Source organism: Nothoprocta perdicaria, unplaced genomic scaffold (assembly GCF_003342845.1).
Source record: "Nothoprocta perdicaria isolate Ctin4 unplaced genomic scaffold, notPer1 scaffold_199, whole genome shotgun sequence".
NCBI lineage: Eukaryota > Metazoa > Chordata > Aves > Tinamiformes > Tinamidae > Nothoprocta > Nothoprocta perdicaria.
In genome coordinates this window covers 201,885-226,710 of record NW_020455193.1, presented here as the reverse complement: position 1 = coordinate 226,710, position 24,826 = coordinate 201,885, and the positions used below count along the sequence as shown (strand labels likewise).

The following is a 24,826-nucleotide window of genomic DNA, read 5'->3' as shown; positions in this document are numbered from 1 at the left end:
GTCAGATTTGTGTCCCTCATTAGTCTGGTAGTGATATTTGGGAAACTAAACAAAATTTCTACATTTTGAAATGATACAATGATGTATCTCATTTTCCTCAAAAAAACAGACAATACATATGAAAAGAAGCTTTGAGAATAAATTTCTTTTTTTCCTTTTTTTTTTTTTTTTTTTGCAGTACAGTAACCCTGTTGAAAATATAAATAACTGTTTTTTTTTCTTTAGTTTCAAGCATTAATGAAGTTCAGGAAGAACCACACAATGAAAGGAAGATACATATACATGTGTGTATATATTTGTGTGTGTATGGATATGTAAGTGTGAGTATGTACAATATATAATAGGTGCATATGGATAGAGATGTGCTTGTGTGTGTGTATATATAAATCAATGCAATATATACATGCATATATATATATGTACACACATGCACACACAGTTACAGGCCTCATTTACAGTAAAGTACTTAAGCAATCTTAACTTGCATATAAAAATCTAATTATCAGATGATTTTCATTTACCATACTGTGTAATAAATAGGAAATATAGCCAAAAAGATCATTAAAACAGTCCATTACAATTTTGATCTTGTGCACGGTTTCACACATCAAAAAACAGCAGCATCTTGCTTCCCTCTGTAGAGAAGATCCAATGTAACATTAAATGGAATGCAAGCAAGAAGCGGCAGGAAAATAACGATGTGGACATCAAATGAGTATAAACAGCTTCCTGCACAAAATTTTGACTTCAGCAGTATAAAAATGAGGCTAATAGAAAATAGTCTAGGCTAGACTATTAACCATAAAAAATCTTGTGCTTTTATATCTTCTTATTTAAATCCAAATTTACAGTTCTGGCATACAGCAGACTGAATATTTACAGTAGGCTTTTTAACAGTAGTATTTTTAATGAATACTGAATAAAAATGCTATGTATTAGCATTCATTTTGATGTTTTGATGTTGGGAATAAAAAKAATTTTAAGACTGTAAACTCCTAATTAGTTATCTAAAATTTTACATTATATTTCCTCTCATATTTAATGGGATTAAGACAATAGTTCAGCTACTGGGTAGAAAAAAAGATTACTCACAATTATTTAAAGCTCAAAAGCCAAATTGTATTAGAATATTCATGCCAAAAACACATGGTAAGACAACATTTACAAGTTAGACTCTGGGAGGCGATTATGGGCAAGAAGCTCATGTAAATATAGATAACCATCCACTGAATCATATGGAAATGTTACTTGACCAGAACAATACAAGTACTATTTTTTTTTTCTGAGCAAAGCTCAAAATATGCTTTGCTCAGAAAATGCTTAGGTATGACTCTCTTAAGTAGGACTCTCTTAGGTATGATTCTTTCCTAAATACCTTTTCATATTATCATTTAAAAAGAATTACTATTTATTTTGTTGTTTATTTTCTTTGGTATTGTGCTCCATGCTTATAATATCTAGACTGCGTTCTTAGATGATATATTTAAAAATAAATACATCCAGTAAAATAAACAGACTCTTTTTTTTCTGTCTATGTGGATAAAGAAGAGTTTTATCTGTGAACTAACGAAGGAAATTTGACATGAAAGGAGGAGAAGTCTAGGCATTAATCAGTGAAAAAAATTGTTAAAAGTTTATTTTGCAAAGACAGCTAACAATAAATTTGTCACACTTGCCAAGTAGTGTTGTTAACGGCCTACAAATTAATATCTAAAAAATCTTTTTGAAAAAAATGTGTAGACACAGAGAGTACAAAGGTACATTGACGAATACCATGCACACGTTATCAATATATTTATATACAAAAATCAAAAGTAAGGAAATTACAAATCCAAGTTTGCCTAAGTCTTCTTTCATGTGTATGAATTATTCATATATGAATGAATTATACAGCTGGTCACAATCACTCATTTACTCCCTCAGGTAAACTCTTAGAGAAGGAGATATCTGATTTGTTTGTTAACTTTTGTTAACTTAAGTCATCATTTTCAGTATCCAAATATTGCTCTAGATAACAAAGTATAACTTTCCTGATAACTTTTCCATGTTGCTTATCCATATACTACCTGAACACTTCATGAAAATTTGATACTTCTTCAAAATAACAATATTCCAGTCAATAGAGTCTTCTACTTTTGAGATTTTCCTTTTCTAATACTACTTCTCCTCCAAAACACTTACATTCATGAGTTGTCAGAGACTACAATGTAATTGTTGTAACTGTAATTATCAAAAAGAGAAGCAACTATTAAAAAGACTTTCCATGACGTATTTAACTCAAACTACTCAGAAACTGTCAGAATAAAATATTGAGTGAGCAGGAACAGTGACCAATGTGTTTTTTAGTGGCATGATTAATACAAACCCATCCTCACAGCTTATGCAATCTGTTGAGCAAATGCCCTTTTTTCCCTGGGGATGCAAAGACTCTGGATCCTATTTAAAAACATTTCACTAGAGAAGAAATTYAGTAATGAAATTAAAATGAGTTCAACCATGAATCGATTAAATTTACTAGAATAAATGTACTCAATCCTGCCTTTAGAGCATATTTATTCAATGGACAATTGCCATTTAGCAATGTGCTCTAGAGAAAAAAAAATCCTATTTAGTTAATGAATTGCATGCAAGTGCAGCATCTGGAGGAAGAAATTTATCACAATATAGGAGATTATTGCACAGCAGAGCACAGCATTCATAGGGAGATGGTTAGCATCTAGTGCCTATCACTGTAAGAAAACATATCTTCTCTCTATGGCCTGTTCAACAAATGATAGTCTTCTTGACAGTAAGCTACAGGAGTCCAGCAGTTCCTCATTCCAAGAATCTGACTGACAAGCCAGGACTCTTCTGGGACTTGGGTGTCTTGAACTACAAAATGCCATTTTCAGGAAAAGGATTAGTCATCCTCCTCTCCACAACTGCAAATTCCTACTATCATCCTATCCCTACATATTCAGCTCAGTCAAATACAAAAAATAAAGTACTGCTAATCAAATAAGGCAAAAACCCTCTGCTCTCTTAAAAAAAAAAAAAAAATAGAATGAAAATGAATGAACTTCCACATGGAAAAACACGGCCCCTGATTCAATGAAGTTATTGTTTAATCTTCTCATATTGTTTAGTCTTCTCATATATACATACCCTCATTAATCTACTGATTCATGGAATTATATGCTCTTTTTCTACTTCTATTAATAAATTACTCCTCACATATAGGAGAATACAATATTAAATCCCTCAACAGTTTTTTGTTCTTAAAATTAGAGTTTTTATAGCCTCTAGTATTACCTGAAGTTAATAACAGTTTCTCAGAATATATATGTTTTTAAGGTACTCAGAATTTTAGTCAAACAGTATATAAAGGGAAAAAGCACCTTTACAGTATTCAATATTTTAATTATTCATCCTTACCATCACAAGTTGGGAGAGGGTGACTCCACCAGTGGTTTTTTTCACATAGCAAAGGCTCTTCATGACTCAGCCTATAACCTGGATCACAACTAAATGAGACAGTGGAACCTATAGAGAAGTCATGTCCATAACGGCGTCCATGCACAGGTATGCCAGGATCCAAGCAAGAGTAGGTATTAACAGTAACACCTGGTTAAAAAAAAAAAAAAAGAAAAAAAAAATCAGCATGTAGCTAAACCCATCACTCTCTTACCATGGCCAATATGAAAGCCATCTCTTATACTTTAAAATGGATGAGAACTTAACCAAACAATCAGTTCTCCAAAACATGTCCATCAGGATGGACAACAAATTAACCATGAGGCAGCAGTGTGCCCTCATGGCCAAGAAGGCCAACGGGATCCTGGGGTGCATTAAGAAAAGTGTCTCCAGCAGGTTGAGGGAGGTGATCATCCCCCTCTACTCAGCCCTGGTGAGGCCACATCTGGAGACTGTGTCAAGTTCTGGGCTCCCCAGTAGAAGAGGGATATGGAGCTGCTGGAGAGAGTCCAGCACAAGGCTGCGAAGATGATGAGGGTCCTGGAACATCTGTGCTGTGAAGAAAGGCTGAGAGAGCTGGGCCTGTACAGCCTGAAGAAGGGAAGGTTGAGGAAGGATCTGATAAGTGTCTATAAATACCTCAAGGGAGGGAGTGAGGAGGAGGGGGCTTGTCTCTCTTCAGTGGTGGCCTCTCATAGAACCAGAGGAAATGGCCACAAACTGAAGCACCAAAAGTTCCACAGGAACTTAAGGAAAATTTTTTTGACAGTAAGGGTGACAGAACACTGGAACAGGCTGCCCAGGGAGGCTGTGGAGTTTCCTTCTCTGGAGGTCTTCAAAACCTGCCTGGATGCCACCCTGTGCCACCCTGCGTGCACAGGGAGGTTGGACTAGATGATCTCTAGAKGTCCCTTCCAACCTTAACAATTCTATGATTCTACGATTATATGATTAGCAATGGAAGTATACTGGTGACGCTATGGCAGTAAAGAATTTAAAACTGATTTTCTGAGATAAACCACTAAATGTGAGAAGATTTTCACATTTATAAAAAGATAAAAAGATATATTTAGAAGCATAAAATTTAAGCGTCTGATCATGTATCAACATATATGACTCATAAGAAATCATAAAGATACCATATTTTTGGATACTTTCTAACATATACTACATTTTACTGTAGTAATTTGTCTATTTCAGATTTACAGCAAACAAAGGCAGCTTTTTAAATACCAGAGAATCCACAGTCCAGCAAATCACTAGTTTGATTTTCAGCTGATTAGTGTAAATTCCATTTCTTATTAATTTGAGTGATGTAGGAACATCACTCAGGCCAGTAATTCAGGTATTTGCCATATATTTTCATAATCCTACTGATTTTGTGCAGTTTTAAACATAAAAAAGTGAATTCTGCAAATTACATAAAGACTAATGACGCATAAGAACCACATCCAGAAGATCTATATTTCATTCCAATTTCCATCTTTTGAATCTTAAAGCATGCAGCACAAAAACAATGTCATGACACTATAAAAGAAATGTCCAATCATTGTTTTGCAATTTAATGTCACCAAATCTTTTCCAGTTAGTGTATAAGAGGAGGAAAGATTCATAGCCTTTTTATGATCTGTAGAGGCCTTGAGACTATTGTGAAGCTGAGAACTAAGCTGTTATCTGGTTGTAGGGAGTTTGAAGGCAGCTCTACAGCTGCGAAAACAGGGGCCTTATCTGGTGGTGAGGAGCAACTGAGGAATTTGGAGGCAGCTGTGCCAGAAGGCATGGGGCCAACCAAAACACAGCCGACCTCTAAGCCAGTTTGGAGGTCAATCCTGAGGCAAGGGAGAGGAAGATGATGAAGGCAGGACCCTCATAACGAGACCAGAGACCCCCACTGGTGGGCACGCATGAGCACACCAGAGAAAATTGGATAACGAAAAAGGTGGAGCTTTGCCTGCCCTCTGGTACACCTCCTGACACGTRGTGGCCCTRYGTGGYRGGATGCGCCAGATATAAAAAATAATCRTGGATCAGAGGAGGGGAGAGACTTCCARCYRAGACCTASGTTGTCTCCGCRGGGACGCCCGCAAGCTTGGAGCCTGTCAGCCACCTCTGGTCCACGGCGGGGGAATGATCGGTCTCGCTGTCCTGCTGGCAAGTATCCTCTCGTAAGTAATTGCTANCAAGCTTGGAGCCTGTCAGCCACCTCTGGTCCACGGCGGGGGAATGATCGGTCTCGCTGTCCTGCTGGCAAGTATCCTCTCGTAAGTAATTGCTACATACGCGCCTTGTTCCGCAGGTAGTTGCTAAGTCTTGCTTTAGTGTGATGTTAGTGTGAATTGTCCTAAATAAACTAAGGGGTTGATTTTGCTCTCAGTGCATGTGCTTTCAATTGCCGAACCCTGAACCCATCCAGAACAGTTAGAGAAATGGGAGGTCTGACTGAGGAATTTATATAGAGAACAGTACATCTTTATATATAAATATGAATAAATAAATAAATATACACAYACATATATATATATATAAATAGACACACATATTTATTTATGACAAGAGCAAGCAGAGATGGGGAAATTAAATCATACAGTTCAGAATGACTTACTTTCATAGTGAATCTTGAATCCATTGTTGGAACGACTGTTATCAGTAGTGAAGAGAAGATAAATGAAATTGCTGCTACTGAAGAGGAACTGTGGGACCTGTGTACCATTGTAAGATCCCAAAAGTGGCGATAATAGATTTGGTCCATCATGAACTTCTAAAACATCATAATTCAGTTCTGTTTGAAACCTAGAATTAAGGAAATACAACACATACAAATATAAGAAGCAGTTAAAACAAATTTAACAGACATACAACTATGCCAAATATATAAAACCATGCTCATTTCCAGAACAGGTTCTAGTGAGATAAGAAACGTTTCAACTTCCTGAGCTGCTTCGTATTGCAAAGAAGAAAAGCAGGAAGACCATGGCTTGCTAGCATAGATTAATATCACCTTTATTTAGTATTTTATACTAAATTATTTACCACTGTCTTTTTGTGAAAATTAAGTAAAAGGATATGTTGATTTGCTCTTATTACCTCAGTTCTGTTTAGCACAAATATCGTAAAAGTATTTTATATTATCAAAGAATCCTACTTTGAATTTACAAGCAGACAGGTAATTACTTAACTCCTCTATGAGACTACAAAAACTTGTTCTAATCGAGGAACTTGCTTCATCCAAAGTGGCAGCAGAAATAATAACAAAACAAATAAACAACCAGAATTTGTTTAAAAAGCTCTGCAAAGGAGAATGTCCCTTTACAGGAAGTATCTATGCTGTCTTTGTGACAGTGCTACTAGATACCTCCTTGCTCAACTTGTGTTACATGATATTAGTAAGCCCAAACAGTCTGTCATGTGCTTTTGCCTATTTTCTCTCTCACTTGCTATAACAGATCTTRCATCAATCACACTGCTTTAATGGGCTCTCAGATGGATTATTGAAAAACTCTTCCAGCATTAAAAAGAAATAATTAACTCCGGGATACTATAAATACCCTTCAGATGTTCCTAACTCTCCAGTTCAGTTAGATGGCTAATTCAGTTTTGTGAAATCCATTCAAGGAAGTTTATGACAAGGTACAGAAGAAGTCTCACTCCAAGATCTAAAGGAATTGGGCAAAAGAAAAGAAGCCAAATGAAACCTTCAAAGCTAATTATTCCTGTCTTGTTTAAATAAAAGAATACAGAAGAAGTCCATAGAATATAACAGGAAGTTACAGAAAGAAATCATCATGAGACTAGATGCAGGAGAGCTGAAAGATTCTTTTTTTTCTGCCTTTTTCCTCCTTCTGCATTGAAGTCACAGTGACATATGTGCATATGGGCAGCAAATTTCTTCCAGTATTTTCTCTTTTTTTTTTTTTTTTTTCCCTCACTAAGCCATACAGGGAAGAAGAAATCTTAGAAACATCTCATTTGTTTTTCTTTGCTCTCTTAATTCCCTTATCAAAGGCATACATAAGACAGAAAGTGTCTAAAATGCATTTGCCTGGACATCTCTGACATCTCAGGCCAGGGAAGCAATAAAGACAATAGAGTCTCCAAAGACAAGAATGATAACATAAAGTCCCTCATGAGTTAATATTCCTTAAAAAATGCATGCAATGAGCAATACAAACAACAGAAAGAAACAAAAGAAAGTGATGGGAAAGTAACCAAAGTGATATGCAAGTAACCAAAAAAAGAGGGGACAGTATCTAAAGAGAGAGAGACTGAACAAGCTGTGAAGAAAGGATTATGTACTATGCCTTTGTTTGCTTATTTGTCTCAGAAAAGTGATCAGTTTAAATGTAGTTTGCACAGTCATTACATCATTTCTTATCATTCCCTCATTGAACATCTTTTCATTTGATGATCAGCCTATCTGATAATTTACATATTACCTCATTAGTTTCTGATGCATTGAAGATTAAATAGGAAATTGAATAAGAAATAATTTGTGCTCCAGATGATGTAATGTTCTTCCCTACTTAATTAGCCACTATTCTTCAATTAATCTGGATGGTGTCATTGCTATGTGCAGCCCATTCTCACAGAGAATGCACAAACATTCAATGAAACAGACAGGAGTGAGACAAACTTTACCAAAGCATACAGCATTTTTTTTTATCTTGTTTGCACAGATGTTGTAATTTTAATATTTAGAGCATACATCTTCTCTGGTAAGAGGCATCCTATCAACTCAGAGCAGTGTCAGGATTTGAGCAAAGTCCACCTCACAGCATTTTCTCATTAGTCAAATGTGACTAGTACTCCAATCAGCAGTTTGATGATTAACATCCTTAGCATTTAAATACACATAATTAGGCTTCATGATAAACAATCCATTACAGTGAAGAATAGCACGCACATTTCTCCTTTCTACCATTTCAACTCAGCTTGTGCAGACAGTGACTAAAAGAAAAAAATCAACAGATATTACTATATACTGGGACTAAAAACTTCAGATTACTCATTCACAGTCATAAAACAAAATCTGAATTAGTCCACAGGGAAAATCAGGGAAAAACCTGAAAGTACATGAAAGAAAAACTAATACATTAGTTCTGTCTACAGACATTTTGTCTTTTTTACTGTCACATGCTCCATGGCACAGAAATATTTTGGCATACAGATATCAAAGGTAAGAGTTTGCCCAGATGCAACAGCACAAAGGAGAAATTACTGTGCAAGTGATAAACTGAAAAGTGATATTAAGATAGCATCCTGCAAGGAATCTATGTTCATTATTTCAAAAAATCTCAGTGAAAGTATTTAAAGGTTCCTGATGTGTGATCTTTTTTTTCCATGACAAAGACAAGAAAAAAAAMCAATAATGCAAATATCTACATATATTTCAACTGGAATTCTTAGTATTTAGATACTTATTATTTGCACAAAGAAAGTCTGGAAATGGTGTTTCTCATTGTTTCTTTTTGAAGACTAAGTTGAAATGGACTCAGAAAAGCCTGAGATAGTTAATGTGCTCTTTCCTCTTAAGACAAGCCCTTAGGAATCTTAAATCCTGGAGATCATGGAGAAAGTCTGGAAAAAGAACTCAACAGGCTGGAAATCTGTTCATAAAAGAACCTCATGAAGTTCATCAGAGTAAAGTGCAAGATCCTGCACCTCCAGAGAAAAAAAGAGCATGCACCAATACCTGACCTGCTGGAGGGCTGCTCTGCAAAGACTGAGCTGGAAGCTCTGATGGATTGCAGGTTGAATATGTCAGGAATGTGCCTGTGTGGCAAAAAAAGTCCAAGAGGATCCTGGGTTGCACTAGGAGAGTATTGCTGGCAGGTTGAGGGAAGTGATTCTTCTCATTTAATCAGCCCTAGAGGGGCCACAGCTGGAGTGTTTTGTCCAGTTTTGGGCTCCCCAGCAAAAGAGAATCACTACATACTAAAGTGACAAACAGAGGTCCATTAAGATGATTACAGGACTGAAACATCTTTCATATAAGGAGCATATGATGAGAGGCTGAAAGAGCTGGGGTTGTTCAGGCTGCAGAAGAGAAAGACTGGGGGGGATTTTTCCATTTTTCAGACTGTATATTTAAAAAGTTTTGCAAAAATACATATAATAGTATTTCACAGATTGATTTTGTTTTACTGTATGTTTATTTCAGTATTGAGTTTATTCAATAACTTTTTTACACTCAAAAAGATATTTATGTATCTAAGTGTATGTGTAAGAATGTATAGAGATGTATTTTTATACATGCTAATGCATAGAAATACATAAACACATCTATACGTAAAGAGAACCTTTCTGTATTCACCTTGCTGCATTTCACAGATAGGAATATCAATCCAACCTACAGAAAGTGACAAGAGTGTCAAGAATGAGCAGTGATGGAAAAAGATGGAAAGAAAAAGCATGAAAGCAAGATTAGGCTRAAAAGAGAAAAACAGGGTTTTTTTTTTTGTGTCATCTGAGAGAATATCTTGTTCTTACTTCTTTTCATTACAGGAATAATAAAAAATATGCAATTTTATGAAAAGATGTTAATACATATATACAGGAGGGAGTCAGATTTAATGAAACTCAGGTGCAAGGGAAGGAAATTAAGCTGATTTAGAATTTCTGGAGAAAAAAACAATTTTTCCCAGTTTGAAAATATTTTAAAATTGATTTTAAAAAGAAATGCTGATTTTTAAAAATAGCTATTTGGCATGTTGTGATAATATACTTTCTTTTCACAGAAATTTCAATTTTAATTTTTTTATTCTGATTTCCAAGAAGATGAATAGATTAATAGTCTCTCAGTTTTGAATTGATATGAGCTAAATTTGTGCAGAAGGCAATTATTGATTTCTCGTTTTATTTTAATTATCAGTGTTCACTAAATTTTCATTTTTAGTTGATATACAGAATTAGGAAAGGGGAAGACTACATTTTTGATGCATTTTTAAGACTTCATTTTTTATGCTCTACAGATATATGTATACATTGATATGTATATGTACATATATGTATATGTATGTATACGTACAGATATAGATGTAAAATATCTGTATTACCAATCCACTGATGTTATAGAAAATCACATCATGATATTAATATAGTGCAAACTATAGTATTAGAAATTATAGTATTAGAAGTTTTAAACAGCATTTTACCACAATGAGAAATTTTGCGAAAAAAAAATTTTGAGAAAAAGATAAATTTTATACCATTCATAAAAAGGAACTTCTAAGTTATATAAACATGAAGCAACATGATTGCAGACTGTCTGTGACCAACATCAGTCAAAACAACAATTGAAAAGTAGTTCCATGATATTTGTGCACTAAAACTTATTTTAACTTACTAGCAATCTAACAATCAGCTATAAAATTATTAACATGAAGTATATAGAATATACTTGAAATTTTTAGAATATATAACATTTTTGAAGTAAATTTTACATATTGCTTTTCCTAAGGAACTTTAATTACATGATAATTCAATTAAAATTTTATTTTTTAAATCAAATTTTTAAATTCTTAAATTTTTATTTTTTAAATTAAAATCTTAGTTTTTAAAATTAAATGTTAATTTAATTAAAAGTCTTGATAACATGAGCACTTTAAGATCCACAGCATACTTAGATCCTTGGCATTAGAAAGGACCATGAAGTAACAGGCAGTAATGTACACAAAACTGAATGCTGCATTGCATAGAGACTGGAACTACATCTTGAGAGTATACATTCTTTTCACAAAAAAAGACTTGACCTCGCAATGGATATGCACAAGGGATAAAAATCTGCATGCATTTAATGCAGAATTCAAGGTTTAACCCACTATGTTTAAAGAAAGGATGAAATAATTAGAAACTTAAAGCATTCAGCAAATGACAAATAAATATAACCTGAATGAAATATTGTAATATCTCTATTGGCTAAAAAAGCTTATGAAATGAAAAAAATATTCATTTTCTTTTTTCTTTTTTCTTTTTTCTTTTTTTTTTTTCCTGAGAAGATAATTATGTTATAGTTTATACATTAGAGATTAGGAGATATATAATACATGAAATCCACTCATATACTTCCTTCCATTCTTTCTAATTAAATATGGCATACACATAGCTACATACAATACAGATTGATATTGAAGAAATTGTCTTCTTAGGATAACTAATGTTGTAAATAAGTGCAGCTTGCAGATTCTACTACAAGTACAAAGAATACATGTAGGCAAACCTTTAAACTTATATGAGTCTTTATGATTAGTATTTCAGAAATTAATTCAAACAGTACAGGTCATAGGTCAAAATACATCTAAGCCAAAAAATTAATAAAAAATGTTTAAGAATGGGTGCATAATTTCTCATTGCAACTCAGTTACCAGTAAATTAAACAGCAAACCTTAAAAACAGACAAAAATGTTAACTAGTGTAGACACACTCAAATATATGTAAGAGGATAGGATGTTCAACAGATTTTCAGTGCATCAGAAATGGAAATTACACTGCAGAAAAAAGTTATGCTTTAAAGGCATTAAGGTGATTTGCAAAATGCTATTCATTAATACAATCACTTCATTTCAGACAACTTGCAAATTAATTTTATAATAGAGCTAATAAACTTCTGCTTCTGGGCATAAAGTAAACAGTATGAAGTAAGAAAAACATTAGTCAAGACCTTTCAAATGTAATTTTGATGGAGTGTCCTGGTTCAGCTTCTATCACCCACTCACAATTCAAGGAGTCTTTATAATACCCTGGCCAGCCAGGAGAGAGGATTACTCCACTGGGAGATGAAAAATGGCCACCACATGGAGCTAAAAATGAAACAAAGAAAATGGTATAATTTATAGAATGGGCATTATTTTCAATTCATTATTATTACTTTCAGTAAAAGGCATTCATAGTGAACACATTTTAAAAGTCCAATTGCAAGATGCAATAAGTCCTTAAAGATGACATAAATTGTACAAGGTTAGGAATTACATTAGAGAGCCCTAAAACCCCAAAAGATAAAATAAACTATGTTCCACTTATGTTGGCAAGTGCTATTATACTGTGCCCTTACTGGTACCATCTACTTTCCTAAAATAAAAGATATAGAAAATAGATTCTCAGGAGGTGTGAGCATTTTTGCCTGATGTTGACTTTACCTATGGAGATCACTATTCCATCCCAAAGCTGACATCATTTTACAGATGAGATRTCTAAGAACCCTGGAACTGATACTTCAGAAGGACAGATACTTCAAGTAAAGTCTTGCAATACCCTGCACAGGTTTTTCATTTCATGTATGCATGCAAAACTGTTAAGTCTGAGCAATTGAAGTTATGTGAATGTGTCATCAGACTTAGGTGAAATAATGTTCACTGGTATGGAGGAGTGAGGAAGAGACTGTGGGAGTGCTTTGATGCTAGTTGACTGTGCTTTGATACTAGTTGACTCTATTTTTTATTTTTTTTTTTTCTTCAGTGAGATATAGCTATTCCCTAAATATAGAAATAAATTCACAGAATTATCTCAAATCCTAGACATGTAAGAAATGCAGTGATTGCATCGGTAGAAGTACTTATGTTTTTAAAATAGATTAGAAAAATCATAATGTTTTTCTGGAAATTTAAAATGTCTAGCACAGTTTAGAAATTTAATGTATATCCAATATGGTAAATTGAAAGTATATTATTCAAACTATGTATAAACATTGACAAAACATATCTTTCTGCATATGCATGATTATACATAAATACACCTATATAAACAAATATGCCAAATGAACACCTCCTTGCTCTGCAGGAGACAGGATAGAAAAGAATAAAATCTCTAAATATATTTTCCTCCAGAAGAACAAAATATATTTTCAGGTTACAGTGTTACATTAAGTAATTATATTTATTTATTCATGGGTCAATTCAATTTGTCAAGTACTTAATTTTAAACTAAACTTTTTCCACTCACTGAGGTACTTGCAAATTGGCATCCTTGAGTGAATCCATCTATTTTAGTGAAAAAAGGTTACACACAAGGATATTTAATAAGGTATATTCTAAAAAAAAAAAAAAAAAANNATTATTTAGAATATACATATAAAACTTTTCCCTTTTGCTGAAACTTGCATGAATGGCCATACTTGTGACCTCATGAAGAGATCTTACTAAGCTTTCTTTGGTGAAAATATGAGGTCTGATAATGTGAGAAGAATCTCATAGTGGTAAGAGCATTATGAAACAGAAGAGTGAGGAGAATAAAATAGTTTAAGACTTTGCACCAAAAGTTCCACAGGAACTTAAGAAAAAATTTCGTAACAATGAGAGTGACAGAGCACTGGAAGAGGCTGCCCAGAGAGGTTGTGAAGTCTCCTTCTCTGGACATCTTTAAAACTCACTTGGATGMAGCCCTGTGCTCTAGGTAACTCTGCTTGAGCAGGGGTTTGGACTAGATGCCCTCTGGAGGTCTATTCCAACCTTAACCGTTCTATGATTCTATGAAGAATTGATTTTTGCTAGCTGTCCTATCTGCAAAAATATTTTAAACCTTATTTAGTGACCCGGGCGATAGCTTAGACACCCGTGGTAGTTAGGTTACAACAAGAAATCTTATTTTCTACCACAAATGGTAGATGGCTTTCAGTATGGTTAAAAACGCAGCATTTATAAGAAAAGAGCTGGGAGCACTGCATGGMGCATGTGCTTAAACTAGTAACCAGTTTAAAATAATGAATAGTCTACTTCTTTTTATTTTCAGGAAACGGTGACTATTCTATGGAAAAGAAAATAAACAAAATATATTCTCTAATCAATTCAAATTTTACGTGAAAAAGCAATCTAATCTTTTTGATCAGACATATATATAATCAATGTGAGGTAGAGAACAAATAACATGAAATACTTATAAAAAAGTAAAAGATAAATATTAGTGTAAATGCATTTCTCTACAGAACAATAAATGCATGATAGATTTACCTGCTGTCATAAGCTCCTTTACGTATTGCTAATTAAGGATTTGCAAGAGGATTTTCAGCCCAAATTAGGTTTGCCAAGCTTCCCAGAATTTGAGCCCTCAGTAACTAAAATAAATACTCACGTTTAGTTTCATGTTATCTAAATAAATTCATCAGATGATGCTATACRTCACCAAACTTCAAATTTCACATAAAGCTTATATGATCAAGCTAGCTAATTTTCCTCAGAAATACATTTTGTAAAGTCTATATTTAACAGTCTATACTTGATTGCCAGGCTCATTAGATACACATAGGTATTTATTTACATGATATAAATCTGATCATAGTGATCTTCATACTTGCTTAACAATTCCTTCTGTGACTRAATAAAAAGCTTTTGTGAGTGAAGCATACAACTGATGGATTTTCTGCCTATCTGAATGCAACTATCACTTATTTCTAAACACAAAATTCTAAAAGCATTTGCCGTATTGCCAGAAAGCTTCAATATTCAGTTCACAAAGTAAATGAGATTTCTGTCAGGAGATCTTCTGAAGATTAGGACATAACTTGACTTCTGCATGGTTTGAGTTGGGAAAAAAGGAAAACAATTATCGCATCAAGATTTAATACTGACTTGAACCGGTTACAATTAAAGTCAATAGATAGCCTTAAACTAATTTCTTAATGAAGAAGTTAGGGACTTCATTACTACGGAAAAAAAAAAAAAAAGGATAGGAAGTTAATTCTGCTCCAGCAATAGTTAGAGGAATAAATACGCTGAATAAATGTGTGATCTATAACCTAATCAATGTATTCTTCCCACACAGACAGGAAAAAAAATAAGGTTGTCACAGCTATTTATCTGTTTAAATTCTAGAAGGCACGCAAATTTTGCAATGACTAGAATTATATAAGTACTCGCTTAGATAGAAAACAGAAGCATCTTGCTTTAGAGAAAGAGAAAAACACAACATGTTTCAAAACACTGCTATTTCAGTAGATATTTATGCATACAGGTTTGGTAGATATTTATGCATGCAGCATAATGAAAAGAAATGTACTTTATTATATTGCAAAGTGGTTGAAAGGATCCTAATGTATTACCGTCTCTCTTCTAAAAAGTGTTATGCATACAACATTTTTCCCCAAAAAAAACAGCTGACAGCTATGTCTTAAATTCACTATTTCTTCTATCTTAATACAATCTCCAAATTATTCCTTTCAATTAAGAAAACAATAAGTACAATACCCACCATTACCTTATACCACTTCKTTTAGAACAGTTTAGGAGAAAAATAGCTTAGTAAAATTAAAGAACTTTCTCGATATCACCGCTAGCAAAAATGGATTATATTTGCTCTTTCTGACAAAGCTTCTAATGGAAAATCATGAATTGTTATATATTGGCATGATCTTCATTTTTCTCCAAGAAATTAGCAAGTTCATAGGCTAAACTGATGAACTGTAAGAGGCTTTTTATATTTTTAACTAAATAATAGCCAGTCCTCATACTACTGAGTGAAAGTAGTTTTCTAAAAGCTAAAAAACTTTCTAGAAACTGTAGAAAGTTCAGACTTAAATTTAGACTTAAATTTTACATTTTAGTCTTTATTAGTTTCTACTCATTGATTATTTTAAAATCATCTTTGTCAACTTTTACTTAGAAGTCCTTTAGGCACACTACCTCCAGCAAACACTGCCAATCAAACAGCAAGATRTTTCAATACATTATCATATCAGCAATGATAAAGGTAACTCTGTAACATTAATCATCATTACATTTTGTTATATATAACCACTTATATATAAGTGGTTATATATATTCATAATCATACRGAGCCTATAAACTACAAAATCTATCAACAAGAATAAGAACTCCAGATGGTCCTATTCTGAGGCGATGTACTACCAGAGTTGGAATACAGCATTGCTAAATGTGTACAGACTATCATTTTCTCACAAAATTTTCATAGAACTGCTCCCAGTAATCTAAAGTTTATCTCCAAAACACAGAGAAGTATTATCTTATAAAACATACTTGTATATATTTAAATAATGCATTATTTGCATAATCTTTGCCTATTATTACATTGTCTACAATCAGAGTAATTTCTCTTTGTATTCGAGATCTGACAATGACAAAGACTTACTTTTTTTTTTCTTTTTTCTTTTTTTTTATAAGAAAATAATCTACCTTTCTTACCCTTCCTCCGATTATGGTTCTTCCTGGAGCTTGCAGTGCAAAATTCATAAGATTTTTTATTTGGCATTTGCCAGTTGGCTGATTTCCCAGACTCAGGAGTCCTTCACTTCATAGCTACAGATGGGCGACTGTACTTATCCTCAAGAGCCTTGCTTTTTAAAAAACAAAATGCTCCAGACATCTTGCTAAGAGCATTATTACTCCGCCCTTTTTTTACACTGTTTTTCAGTCCCTGTTCTTTATTCCAGTTCTATTCCACAGTTTTCTGTCAGAGACATACCCACTATCAGCAGGGTAAAAGCAAAATGCTGGAAGTGTATCACAGCTGGAAGTGGTCATCAACCACAATCATTTTGTCAAATGCAGGCCCACAACAAATATCAAAGGGCAATCCCAACCTAAGAATTCACAGAAAGTCATTTAATCATTTCAGCTTATTTCATGAACCACATTTATTATTAAGCGACTGTTCTATCTGTTGAAATAGAAATGGCCCAGCAGTAGCCCAACAGTTGCAATCAGTGTTTCTCAGGCAGCATAGAGAGCCTCTACCTTTGGCTTGATATGCACGAAGTGATGTGTGTAGGACTAGCAGAGTTCACCTTATGTGAACTGGTTATGTGTTCCAGGTAAATGTGTACATAAATCTGATTGATACTGCAGATTTTTGAAGAACATATCCCATCTCATCAGATCAACTACATTACTCTCTATCTTCAAATTTTAACCTTAATTTTAAAAATATATTTAATTCTATAGCTGGCAAATACATTTAATTTAAATATACCTGCCTTCCAATCTTTAAGATTTCAGTATACATCCTATTTAGCGTCTTGGACCACCTTTGGACCTGATTATCTCGTGCTTATTTTGTTGAGTGAAACAAACCCTGCTTATGTATATGATACAGTAATAATTTATCACAGAAAGTGATAAAATTATATTGGATGCAAAGTGTCACATAGTATGTCACATTCATGTGCTAAAATTAATCAAATTTTGCTAGGCAGATAGTTAAGTAGTCAAAATCAGATCTACGTGTTTTATGTTTAAAAGAGAAGTGAAACTATGTTTATGTCAGAGATTACATCACTCTTAAGAAAATTAATAGATTTCTTTCAAAAAAAGATGCCAATTGAGATTTTTTTTTTTTTTGAGATGAAGAGATTTTAAAAAACAACAACAAAAGAAAAGCCCTTTATGTATACATTTGTATAAACAAATATCAGGAAATAAGCACAACTGTCTTTTAGAGGTGTAATGACATGGAGTACCTAATTTGAATAAAGAGGAAGATCAACTGATAAAAACAAAGCCCCTGTGTCATTGCRGACAGAAGAAACATTAGTGGTTCAACACCGATGGGCTCTCTATCTCTGAAGCTGCATTTAAACAAGACCTCCCAAAATTTTTTTGAATAAAAATTTGAGAACAGTTTTTCATGATTGCTTAGGAACAGTAAGTGACAGACTGAACAGGATTTAGGGATTTAAACACATAAGTTGAAGAAGAGAACCATTCAATATACTAAAATAAATCTCATAAAAAAAAAAAGAATCATTTTCTTCTGGTCTGCTATATTATCCAAGGTTTCAACAAGGCCAATCAGGATACTGTCTAGACTGGATTTCAAAAATACAGAGATAAATCTTTTCGGTGTACTGCTAACACTGCTACCTGTAGCTCATTATTCCCAATAGCTCTCCCATGGGACAAATGCATGCTTTAAAAGAAAAAAGGCAAGAGTGATTCTTTCAAGTATAAATGTATTTTGAGGAAACTGGAGTTCCCTCAATACCAAATAAGAGCCATCTGAAAGCATGAACAACATGCAGTTATACATCAGTGTTCACAATATTGATGTTTATGCCAAGTCCGGCCACATTCTTCTTCCTCTCCCTGTATGAGAGAAATTCATGCCTGCAGACAGGACTGCAATATCACTTCATACAGCGCAAGACCATTTTGCTAAGAACTAGGTATTGCAAGGGCTTTGTGCTATCCATTTGCACAAGTCTCAGTTCTATTTGGTGACAACTTAAAAGAAGTAATCTTGTCTTGAATCAAAAAGAAATATTATACATACCTCCACACTTTGGAATAGGTCCGCTCCACATTACTTTTCCATCCATTAACATGCAAGTAATTGTTTCAGTTCCCTGTGTTTTAATAAATCCTTCCTCACAGATGACAGAAATTGAGCTCCCTAGTTGAAAGTTGTCACCAAAACGGCGAGCATTGATTGGTACTCCAGGGTCAGGACACTCATTATGTCCGAATGCTTTGGGGGAAAAAAAAGAAATACATATATATAWACTCTGAAGTAATAAAAACATAAGTTTGGCCAAACCCAGAATATGCATACATGCATACAAAACAATGTTTAAAATATGATAAAGCTATGGCAGCATAAATCTTAGTTTGGACACCTAGATACCTASAGCACATAGCACAGGGTTGCATTCAGGCAGGGTTTTTCATGACTTYCAGGGAAGGAGATTCCACAGCCTCCCTGGGCAGCCTTAGATTTTTTGTATCTGAGACTGAATAAGACCTGAAAACCTGAAGTATGATATTTAAGTCACTTGAATTTGATACATTTTAAATCTAAGTTTACTTTTAATAAAAGTGGAATTTATGTTTGATTTTACTGGAACACGCATAATTACTAAGGATACATCCTGCAGAAATAAAAGCAAATCTTGCATAAAATTACACTGTGATAAACACTAGTTAAAATCAAATTATATTCAGTTTTTCTGAGTTCTTCTCAACCCTATAATTAAAAAATGTATTAATGAAGTAATTCTCTATTTTATAGGTAGAATATGAAGAATTTAACAAACATACTTCCACTCTATCTTAAACATAACTATAAAAACAGTAAAAATATAAATATGTTAAACTACTSAGACACAGAAAGTATTTCTATATCTGTAAGAAAAAATATTTCAGAATAAGTGTCATTATACAACTGTCAAAAAATAGTACGATCTTTTCACTTTTTATGTAAATTAAATTTGTAGCTGTGAATATCTGTCAATATCAGTATATACGTTAAGTGATTACTAAATGAAATATGTTGTAATTAAACTACTACTCCCCCAAAGAAGTCTGTAATTTTCTAAAAGGACCAACTCAAACAGGATTAATTCTGATTGCTATATTTACATAGGGCTGAAATACTAAACCAGCAATCTTAATGATGCTTGATGAAGTGTTATATCTCAGAATAAAAGGCACAATTATTATTCTATGCTAATCATCCACATCTTTCATATTTTCTATAAAATTCTTTCAAAGATATATTCTTAAAGATACATTTCTGTGCTTATATTCTAATCAAACCTACGTTAAGTTCTAATTCTGTAAAATAATACAACTCAGAGAATATACATTTAAAGATATTTTTTTCTTTCCCCTTGAGAAGRCTGCAAACATCTCTCTCCTAAATTTCCCTCATTAGTAAAATCAGGCTTGACACTGCATAGCATATTCCAGTGAAAGGTTAAAGCAGAAAGCAGAGCCATTTAAAGTGTTAAAAACAGCATGAAAGAAGAAAATAAGATGGCATACAAGGAATACAAATTACAACTTCCATTAACAAATATGGCTTCCATATCTCATTTTAATTATAACTATTTTTATATTTCATCAGTATAGAATAACCCAAGACATCCTAATGCTTCTTTATAGTATTGTGACACCTAGTTACTCTTCTCGAAGTTTAACTTGCCATGATGATTGGTAGCTATAGAAATAAATAAGAAGGCACCACATTTTCTTCACATTTACATTATGCATTTGTGAGAAATAATTTGTGGATGAAGCAGCTAAGATAGAGGGTCAGAAGCAGAAATATTAGACAATATCAGAAAATGAATATTTACACAGCAATCTAGTGTAAATTTAGCTCCTTCCTAGTTACCAAACATTCAGCGTGAGGCTTAAGAAAATCCTCCTCTGAAATATTCAAAAGATTCACAATCTAAAATGAAACAAAACAAAAAAAAAAACAAAAAAAACAACAACAACAAAAAAAAGAGGGATAGAACGATGCTAGCAAGGTAGTTAAAGCAAAGGGGACACTTGGTCATTGGAGTAAGAAAAATAGCATCCCTTAGAAAAAATCTGAAGTCTGGTTCTCAAAATTACGAGATTCGTTTAATCTCTTTTCCTCTCCAGCTTAATGGAGTCTTTTGATTTTATACAGCCACTTTCACAGTAAATATTATTTTACCATATAGCTAAGTATTCAACACATTCTTCTGGAAAGGAGARGCCAGGGCTTCCATGTCTGTCTGGATCATGTACCATGTTCATAATGTTATGGATTTACATATTAGATACTGCATATGTAAGTTAAATGTGTATTAATTGGCACATATTTAGTATCAGTTTACCTTGAACCTAAATATAAGCATACTAAAATGGTGTAACCAGCAGTGGTATGCAAGTATTTGTTAACACCATGAAAGCATAGCCAGACGCAACATATATTGAGAACAGGCTGAATGGCAGAGCTCAGAGGGTAGTTATAAATGGGGCCGAGTCCAGCTGGAGGCCTGTGGCCAGTGGTGTCCCCCAGGAGTCAGTACTGGGCCCAAGAGCTGTTCAACTTGTTCATCAATTACTTGGATGAGGGTCCAGAGTGCACCCTGAGCAAGTTTGCAGATGACACCAAGCTGGGTGGAGTAGCCAACACTCCAGAGGGCTGTGCTGCCATCTAGAGGGACCTGGAGAAGCCTGTCCAGGCTTGGAGAGTTGGGCAGAGAGGAATCTCATGAGGTTCAATAAGGACAAGTGCAGGGTCCTGCACCTGGGGAGGAATAACCCCAGGCATCAGTACAGATTAGGGGTCGACCTGCTGGAAAGCACCTCCACGGAGAGGGACCTGGGAGTCCTGGTTAACCAGGTTAACCAACCTGGTTAACACCAAGTTAACCATGAGTCAGCAGTGTGCCCTCATGGCCAAGAAGGCCAATAGGATCCTGGCCTGCATCAGGAGTAGTGTTGCCAGCAAGTGGAGGGAGGGGATCCTTCCCCTCTCCTCAGCTCTGGTGAGGCCACATCTAGAATATTGTGTGCAGTTCTGGGCTCCCCAGTATAAGTGGGATGTGGAGCTTCTAGAGGGGATGCAGCGTAGAGCAACCAAGATGATTAATGGTCTGGAGGAAARACTTATGAGGAAAGACTAAGCGAGTTGGRTCTTTTTTCTCTGGAGAAGACTAAGAGGCGATGCAATCAATATGTGTAAATATCTGAAGGGAGAATGTAGGGAAGAAGGGGCCAAACTCTTCTCAAACTCTTGAAATTCTAGACGCAAACTCAAAGAAAAGTGCCAGTGATAAAACAAAGGGCAATGGGTATAAGTTGAAACACAGGAAGTTCCATCTACATGTAAGGAAGAACTTCTTCACTGTGAGAGTGACAGAGCAGTGGAACAGGCTGCCCAGTGAGGTTGTGGAGTCTCCTTCTCTGGAGGTCTTCCAAACCTGCCTGGATGGCACTTTGTGTCACGTGCTCTACGTGTCCCTGCTTGAGCAGGGTGAGTTGGACTCGATGATCTCTAGAGGTCCCTTCCAACCTTGATCATTGTGTGATTCTATGATTCTGTGACATATGCATGTGGACAAGATGATCACTAACGTGGCAAGAACAGATGTAGTTGCATGTAGAATGCATCCAAGTAGCAAAAACTACTAAAGTACAGGATAGGCACAAGGGACCGTGGATAGGCAGAACATTCTCCTGAATACACAAGAAGGACTAGCAAGATAAAAGAGAACAAAGTTAAGTAATACCAGAAGAAGGAGAGACCTCCCCATCTTTTGGGAAGGATGGTGGGGGAGAAGGAGATACCTCAAAAGCATTAAGAATATGCAAGGGGAATCAGAGAAAAAAGAAAAGCAGCCCATTCCAAGTGAGCTAATTTCATGAAAGAGAAGCCTGACCACRTTGATCTTGATGAAAAAAGAACCAGCAAAGACCACAGACATAGTGCTTTCCATACAGCATTATGCAGTATATGGTAAGTTAGTGTATTTGTATTCAGAACTGAGTTTTGTATACTTGATCATGATGATTAGTACTTAGCACTATGCAAGTTACAGCCATTAGCAAGAAACATGTTGTCAACAAATTTACTAAAGTTCAGTTTTAACAATTTAAAACCAACCTGATTTTTCTAATTACATACCCTGACTTATATGTACATACATATATACATATATACATATGTACATATGTACATATGTACATATATATATATATATTCAGCTGCAACACCTCATTTGAAAAGCAATATGATCATCTAAAGGAGACATTCATAGCTATGTAGTTTTTTATTTTTTTTTAATGTCTTGCATTACTCTAATATCCTTTTTATACCTACGTCTTAAACTATATATCAAAAACAAATCAGATGTGATTACTCACTGTTATAAGTGATGTTAAATCCACGTCCTGACATTGAATGGTCAGCTTGAAATTCCAGACGCAAAATATGTCCATTACTGGTGAGATGGGAAGGAACTTCAGCACCAGTAAATGTTCCTATTATGGGAGAATCTGGAGAGTCACCATCTTTAACTGCAAGGAAGTCAAACTGAGATTCCAAATCAAAGTCATTAAAGGAGAGATGGATTCGGCTCCCGGGGTCTGAAATTATGGTCCAAATACAATTTAAATTATTTCCATATCCCTCTGGATAATCAGGTGAAAGAACTGTTCCCATTGGTGCAGTGAAATTAGAAAGGCAAGGAACTGAAAAAAAAAAAAAAAAAAANAAAAAAAAAAAAAAAAAAAAAGACGATAGAATAACATATATCTTTAAGAGTAAAATTTTATTACTATATTTCTGTAAGAGATTCTTAAAATATTTTATTGTCTTAAGTAATTCTGTATTCTGCATCAAGTGAGAAATTATACAGGGAGGTGTGCTTTTCTGCTTATTCCCTTTCCCATAATAAATCTACATCTTCCCTAGTACAGTCCCTCAAGTAGTAAAGACTATCTCTTTTCTATTGGAAACCCACAGCAGTCCTTACATTTTACTCTTGTTGAATCTTTCTTAATCATTCAAAACTACTTATTTTCACCTTTATGAACTGTTTAAAAGAATAGATCTCTCACTAAGTACATTAAAGAATGAGAAAATTGAAGATGTTAACTAGCTTCAAAGAGACAAAAGAGTGTATTTGTTATTATCAGGACAATCTTTTATATTTCAACTAAGCAATATTTAATTAATTTGCAATGATGAATGGAACGGATTGAGCTCCTAATATATATGGCTTATAGCATGTATATATGGCCTATAGCATTTCAGTGTAAAGGCTAAGTAGCATGTTGCCACAAATATATATATCACAACAGTGCTTTTACTTACGCCATCTAGCATAACTGGTAGACAACTATCTATGTAAACACACTTTATGAACATTTGAGTTCTAAACTATATGCATACATAATGCATAGGAAAAATAAACTGTAAATAATTTAAATGTCCCTGATTGCAATTCAGCAACTACTAACCTATAGAAATAAATTAACTTATAATAGTAGCTATAAAAAGTGTATCACACATATAAAATCTGTAGCTTCCTACAAAATATGTACTCAATACAATGTTATACAGAGACACATGATGACAGCTACTTTCTAATACTTATAGGTAAATAAAAAACATTTTAGTAGTTCTAGAGTTTCTGTTGGGTATGAGTTTTTAGCAAATCTACCACTGATGAAAAGTGAATTCATCCCATCAGGAAATGAATTACATTGTACAAAATTTGCAATTAATCATATACATCATTGCATGTGTGAGGTAAAATGTAGCATGACATCATGTATTAAAAAAATAATAATACATACAAATACAAATTGGTATGTTTGCAGACCACTGGTTGTTTTCTTGGCAAATGATAGATTTCTCTCCAATTAGTTCAAATCCGAACTGACACTCAAACCTTAAAACATCCCGGTTAGAAAATCCATCCCCTTCTCTGATACCATATAATGGTATTCCAGGATCTCCACAGCTTTCCTTTTCAATTTCTATTGATGAAAAGAAAAATAAAAGAAAAAGAAAAAAATTATTACTTATGGAAGAATAATGGCATATTCTATGTATATGCTCACATCTAGAGCATAAGTATATACTATAAACAAATGAAGATTTGCATAATAATAATTTGTGTAATAATAATTGCTGAAACACACCACCAAGTCTGATTTTGTACTCTAAC

General features: G+C 34.1%; 1 protein-coding gene across 1 annotated transcript in view; it reads right to left on the bottom strand.

The window, feature by feature from the left end:
• The window catches only part of LOC112945739 (CUB and sushi domain-containing protein 3-like), a 36,983-nt gene extending 12,361 nt beyond the window's left edge, over positions 1 to 24,622 (bottom strand). Inside the window, exons 1-6 of the mRNA XM_026037409.1 lie at positions 24,453 to 24,622; positions 23,016 to 23,342; positions 18,664 to 18,858; positions 12,110 to 12,248; positions 6,056 to 6,243; positions 3,415 to 3,603 (exon numbers count right to left, since the gene is read on the bottom strand). Coding sequence (XP_025893194.1) covers positions 3,415 to 3,603; positions 6,056 to 6,243; positions 12,110 to 12,248; positions 18,664 to 18,858; positions 23,016 to 23,313 — 1,009 coding nt within the window. The 5' untranslated portion in view covers positions 23,314 to 23,342; positions 24,453 to 24,622. The remainder of the gene's footprint in view (positions 1 to 3,414; positions 3,604 to 6,055; positions 6,244 to 12,109; positions 12,249 to 18,663; positions 18,859 to 23,015; positions 23,343 to 24,452) is intronic.
• Between the last annotated feature and the right edge of the window lie 204 nt (positions 24,623 to 24,826).